The sequence below is a fragment of the Teleopsis dalmanni genome, chromosome 1 (genome assembly GCF_002237135.1).
Source record: "Teleopsis dalmanni isolate 2A chromosome 1, ASM223713v2, whole genome shotgun sequence".
In the NCBI taxonomy this organism is placed as follows: domain Eukaryota; kingdom Metazoa; phylum Arthropoda; class Insecta; order Diptera; family Diopsidae; genus Teleopsis; species Teleopsis dalmanni.
Genome location: NC_051846.1, coordinates 50,671,409 through 50,678,507, shown reverse-complemented (window position 1 = coordinate 50,678,507; position 7,099 = coordinate 50,671,409). Strand labels below are relative to the sequence as shown.

Genomic DNA, 7,099 nt, shown 5'->3' with positions numbered 1-7,099 from the left:
CAGAAAATAGGTGAAAAACCTAGCACGATTGCAAGGCCAGTATTAAAAACTTATCGTATATTCGGTACGACAGAGAGGTTTTATGACCTGACCTGTTGATCATAATGTTGCCTTTAGTCAAATACTGTATTATAACCCTATGTAAGTCATTAAATCAATTTGGAAAAAATTGCAAACCAGAAGACAATATTCTTTGTCGTAACAATATTAAAGAATCATTCAAATTACGATTACTATTACTTTCTTTTACAATTTTATGCAAAATTGTATTAGTTTCATAAAGCTAAATAGAATTTATTTTTATACATATTATTTGAGGATTTCAATTACAACGTTTTTATCTAAAAATTGATCCAATTCAAAAATATTTAATTTATAAATTATCATTTTCAAATAAAAAAATTTAGCATTCTTAACAAATACTTTAATTTGTCGTGATCGCAATGCCACATCCCCTCTCAATAATAATAATATACTTTATATATAACTATATCTATGGTCAAGCAGAGTTAGTTGCTGTTCTCCGTTTTGTTATTGATAATAATATCTGTAATACTTGAAACCATACCATATTGGCGAGAAAACATTTTAATAAAAAAATTTGGATGGTCATGACATAGTGCCTCGCTTGAGTATAAGAAACTTATAAAGCAGTGGTTACGCTTCTATGCTTATTAACTATATACATATCGAAGACACAATCATAGCTAAACAGAGATTCATATATATAATCACATATGGAACTGAAGCATTTCTCGTAGGCAGCAATATTAAGCAAAAAATATATATGCAATTTTTATTAAAGATGTTTTAGAAATATTCTATTAATTGGACGACTAAGCAATAAGAATGCCGCACATAGTACACCAGAAAAATATATGTATAAAACAAGATATTTGCAACTTCAGGTACGCTTTACGAAAGTCTTACGAAATCGCAAGGAAATAAGATGTGATGAAAATTAAGAATATTATGAAAGCAAATTAGTTTAAACGACACCAAATCCTTTCACGCACTTTGGCTTTAAGAATGTCCCAGAGAAACATTACATATTGATAGCGTACGAACTTAATGGAGTCGGGCTTTTATATATGTAAATACTCGTATATGTATAATCTATGCAGTTGAAGTTCAGTTCAACAAAAAAACTAACATTATCACTTAATTGATCTGTGTCCTTTAGCTAAGCAAGAATAAATATCCTTTACACATCCACAGATTTCTTCTGTAAGGAGTTACGAATATCTCTGGACTTAAATTATATTTTTAAATTATGTTTGTGAAATATACAAAAAAAATTGAACGAAAAAATAAGGAAGTGTATTTCTTTTAATGTAACTCGAATTCATCTACTTCAATTGATCGTTACTCGTAACATTAGAATCTAATACAACTGAAATTTTATCGAACGTCTACAGAAAATTTGCTTTAACTTATAACAAAATATTTTAATTTCATTAAATGACCAAACGTTTATGTACAATATGTACTCAATTACTGACATTATAATAACATCAACAAATCCTAAATAAAATGATCTGATATTTACTAAAGGTTCTCCATCGGGACTTGAAGATCGAATCTCTAGATACAGTAATACTGGATCCAGTAATACAAAAGTTTGCGGTAAAGTATCAAAAACGGTTACAGCAGCACCCACACAAGACAGCCCACCACTTGTCTAATACATCTGGCCGGCTGAGGATACTAAAACGAATCAAGCCTTCAGGTCTTCTCCCGAATTAGTAGTCTAATAATAACTTAGATTACAAAACTATTAGCACTAAAATCTTGATAATTGTAAGTCTTTGACTACTTGACAATTGTGAAACGTATTGTAAAATATAACAAAACTCGTAGATAGTGCTCTGTACTTGAACTAGTCGTAGTCAAATGAAATATGTATTTATATTATTGTACATATTGTGTTTCATATAATAATAAAAAAAAAATAATAATATATATAAAAATATGAAATACATAAATACTCCATACACTTTCGTTACGTTACACATGAATTGAAAAGCTTAAGTACCAGCTAACAGCATCAAAAATGTGAAAATAAAAAAGCCGAAGAATAATTTGCAAAAAATTACTATAGGTAATATCTGTTTGAACATATCCTAAGTTAAAAAATACCTATATTGAACACTTTTTAATAATCATCTTGTACTCTAACTACTTATATTAGGTATAATTTTGTATGACATATTAACTTTTTCGTATCGCTACTGATATGAGTAGTACACCTGCACGTTGCACAGTGGCAGCGCGAGTGAGAGACCGCTACTATATCGGTTTTCTAATATGTGTTTAGTGTTTACACTTATCAGTTGACGAAATCACACACATTGTTGACAATCTTAAGTCTGCCCGTCTCTCCGACTCTCCAAGAACGACAGCAATACGAGCAATTTCACACTTTCGACAAGCATTTTGATCATTCAATCGATAACATTTAACTACTGTCAAGCGATATATGCGCCTTTGGTCTTTTGTTTACAGTGAAGCCGGTCTTGTCCGGTTTCAATTTCTACTGTATAATTTTATACAATATCATTTTATTTTATTTTGAAATTGAACATTTCTCACACTCGACTAAAAATTTATAACACACATATTTACCATAAAATTTTATTCATGAGTGTATCTTAAATTTTTTTTTGTTTTTTTTTTTTTGTTGATATATCTACACGAAGAATTTTATGAATAATTCATAAAAGACAAAAAGTTTCAAATCTTAGCTTCGGAAGCATGCATGCATCTCAACTTTGATATGGTAGATATGGTGAAGTTGGTCTTTTAAGGGCCAAAATTGCTGCGAGTTAGTAGTTATGTGTATAAAGTAAACAAAGTTTTTTCGGGAATTAAATCTAAATAGATTTGCTTTTATAATTATGGGGCGCCAGCCACTGTTTTACTGTATTTTTTGTTTAGTGTCATTTGGAACACCAGCTACGGAATGAAACTGTGAATGCAGGTAATCGATATCAGCTTCTTTAAAAGAGTGGTCCAAATGCTTAACCTGTTCCTGATAGTGATCATCACTAATCATTTTTCATGACTAAACATGGTGCGAGCATAAAGACTATGCTGAAACAGCAAATGCGTATGTTATATTTGATAGAAAGCGATTTTAGCATAACTATTTAATTTGTTGATTTATAAAATATTTTAAATATCATAATTAATCATTTCCAGTATATGAATATCCAGTATTTTAATAAATATTATATATAAAGGAAATTCTCAAAAAAAATTTAAAATGTTAGGCTGGCGCCAAACGTGGTGACCACCTGCTGTTTCTCTTCGCATCCTTGTTAGCAATACAAACCTACGAAATTATTTGTTTGTTTTTTTTTTAAGAATCTTTGGTCCTTTTTAACGATTCTGCATTTGAAGAAGTATGCGTAGATTTGCTTTGTTAATATATTTGTAGAAGAATTTCTGAAAGGCATACAATTAAATATTTGTAACGCCCTCCTTAGAAGTCAACATTTGCTTCATGCACACAAGCATTTCCTTATCTTTAATTTATTTACTTTTTTAATGTTGGTTTCTTCAAAAAGTTTTGCGCAATATTTATTTAATTAAATGGTTTCATTTGCTTAACATGTCCTTATTTATAGCAAAGGAAAATAATTTGAAACTTTATTTAAATGTTTGTTTATATTTTTTTTACAGACGAATGTTCCCATCTTTACGTCTCTCACTTTCAGGGCTTGAAGAGGAGGCTAACTATTGCGTTTTACTGGAAATGGTACCAATTGGTGATTGTCGTTATAAGTTTTCGGGATCCCAATGGGTACCAGCGGGTGGTGCAGAACCGCAAAGTCCTCAACGTATGTACTTACATCCTGATAGTCCAGCCTCTGGTGCACATTGGCAAGCTCAGCCTATACTTTTTAATAAAGTTAAACTCACAAACAATACACTGGACAATAACGGGCACGTAAGTAATTTTAAAGTAAATATGTAGTATAAATACAGTATATGTATTAATTTCATATGTACTATGATGTTTGGTTGATTTATGGAACCAGTATCACAAAAACTATAATTAGGTGGATTTAAAAATACCCCGCCTAAGTAATAAAAACGCATTATCGTTGGAAAAATTATATTTTATGCTTCAACATAATCCTCTTTAAGCTCGACGCACGGAATCTAACGATCTTTTAACATTTAACATTAACATAGCTTTTAAATAATATGATTTATTAAGTCCTCTAAAATATACCACAGTTTTCAATTCGACTTTATCATTTGATGCAAATCACCTTCCCTGGAGCTATTGTTGGGTGAGCTAATCGTTGATACGATGGGTGAGAAAGCAATTCGTACCGTAATTCATTTAATTTTGCTATGATTTTCATTGACGTGTGAGCGGGTGTTTGCTTCTGCTTCGACAAATATAGTCGTTTATTCTTGATTTTCTCATTCAATCGATCCAATAATATGCAATTGTGGTTTGATGTTATTGTTTTTCCTTTTTCCAAATACTCTATGAAAATTATTCCACTTGAATCCGAAAATACGGAAGCCAAAACTATTCCAATCGATTGTTGAGTTCGTGGTCATTTGGGAGCACTACCTCCGGACTCGACCCATTCTCTGGCTTGTTATTTTCTCTCAGGTGTGAAGTAATGGAACCATGTTTCATCAATTGGCACTACTCAAAGCTTACAGTCAACTAGATTGTACATAAACATTTCCATACAATGTTTTGAATGATGAAGTCGTTGTTGTTTTTGATCAATTGTGAACAAACGCGTAAACAGAATCAATTTCCAATTAAATTAAATTGCATCATTGTTCATTGGAATCTTTTTACTGAATGATATTCAATTTTTTTCATTCTTAAAAAATCACCAAGGTTCACTATTTCAATTATTTTGCAAAGAGATAACTAAATATCTGATGAAGTTTCAAGGATTGAACTCGTTTCCTGCCAAATTTCAAGCTCAGAGTCTGTGTTCATTAGCCAACTGACCCAAAGACGTACTTAACTTGTATGTTCAAACTTGGAATTTTGTAAATCTGCTGTAAAAGTTCATTAAAAAATTCATTTGTTGTGTTATATTAGAACAAATCATAAGCCAGCTGTAGAATATTTAAATTAATTAATTATTTCTTTTGTAGAGGCAATATTTATTGCATGATTTTATTACTCTTTCTTGAGTATACAACGGAAAATACGGAAAAAGTCATGTTCATGATACTCCACGATTCGCTCAGGCGAAGCTGGACAGTTGAATAAATATTTCTATTCATATTTTATTCTATAGTAATTATATATTAAATTGATTTTTAACGTCCGTTTTGACGAAAGAAACTAAATTCTTAATATAACACGAATTCTTAATATATTATAATATAATAAAATAATATTTTTTTATGCTTAATTATTTCCTAAATTGTATATTTAATTTTAAATATAATATTCCAAACTCAAAGACTCAATGACTTTCCAAAATGCAGAACGATTTAAAACCATATACGCCCAACTTTATAAGTATTAAATAAAACGCAATGGCAGATAGTTAGGTGTGTTATATGGTAAGAAGGAACCTCTTGATATCAAAGTGCTTAAAACATCAATAGATTTTTTCATAATACTCATTTAGGTTTGTAAACATGTACTTGAACTTTTCATATATTGACTTTTCTAGCACTTCTTATAGCGACTTTTCCTAGTCGACAATATCGACTCGACACTACTGCTCCACGTTTAACCACCTGCATTAGTTGTTTATGTTTTTATTTATAAAATTTTTACTTCAAAATTACGTCAAAATTTTAGAATTACTAAATATTTATTAATTAATATTAATAATTAAAATGATTGTTCTTCATTTTCAGATTGTATTGGCGAGTATGCACAAGTATCAGCCACGCATCCATATCATTCGCACGGCGGATCTAACGCAGATACCGTGGGCACCGCAACAAGCATTCTTATTTCCAGAAACTGAGTTTGTAGCAGTCACTGCCTATCAGGTAAGTTAACTGTTAATACACTAATATCCGATTTAGGGAAACCTATTTAATTAACCTTAACATATGCCACAGTATCCGCAATCGCCTATAAAAACACATACTACTTCCCAAAACATATAATTTAATTGATTAGCCAAAGTAAATGCTTTTAAAAATTTACCAAATTGGCTAAGAGACAAAAGCACAGCAGCTAAAACTTATACAAATTAACAATACACGCCTACACTCATTCATCTTTCCATTACAAAGTGGATTGGTGCTGTTGTTTTAGGAAAACGACCATCATCCTTGTTAACAACCGAAATATTTAAGTGGCATAATTGTGCACTTGCTGAGTTTTTCATGCATATGCATTCATACACCGATTTTAAAGTAGTACTCATATATCCTGTCTGTCTGTCTGGCCACTTGGCTGCAAATTAGTTCAATACAGACGTCAGTTTGTCGGTGCCTAATTAGCGTGTTCACTGTCTGTGTCTCAAAGTTGTCAAGTCATCCTAAAATCTGAATGATTTTATGGGTGAAAAAGTACAGCTTCAACATTTTTTTGTTACTTAACACTTTTATAGAAGACGCTATTATCATATTTCACACAATTTAGTAACGATATCTGCCAAAAATCTCAAAAAATGAGGGAATTATTAAAATGAGTGAATGAAATAAACAGTATATTTCAATGTATTCATTTTTATTTTTATAAATTCACAGAATGATCGCATCACAAAATTAAAAATCGACAACAATCCATTTGCAAAAGGTTTTCGTGAAACTGGACAGTCGCGATGCAAGCGTAAAATGTCTTCATCACCCTCCAATGAAGATCATGATAATAATATGCAACAGGAAGGCCAACAACAACGACTTTTACAACAACAACAAAGTGATCTGTCGCCGATGAAATCCAATTCAACAACGAACAGTAGTGATTCGGTTCCGTCAATTTGTTTTGATAAAACTGCATTAGGAGCTTTGCCCGAAACCAACGATTTTGAAATTAGTCAACAAATTAAACGCATAAAATCAAATGGTTCCGCTTGCTCTACAACGTCGCAAGAAGAAATTAACATAATTAGTGGTATTAGCGAAATCGACCAGATTA

At 31.0% G+C, this 7,099-nt stretch overlaps 1 protein-coding gene across 1 annotated transcript in view; it reads left to right on the top strand.

Moving 5' to 3' along the window:
- Positions 1 to 7,099, top strand: part of LOC119680992 (T-box transcription factor TBX5-like) — a 12,892-nt gene that overhangs the window by 5,598 nt on the left and 195 nt on the right. Inside the window, exons 4-6 of the mRNA XM_038094048.1 lie at positions 3,685 to 3,952; positions 5,863 to 6,000; positions 6,709 to 7,075. Coding sequence (XP_037949976.1) covers positions 3,685 to 3,952; positions 5,863 to 6,000; positions 6,709 to 7,075 — 773 coding nt within the window. The remainder of the gene's footprint in view (positions 1 to 3,684; positions 3,953 to 5,862; positions 6,001 to 6,708; positions 7,076 to 7,099) is intronic.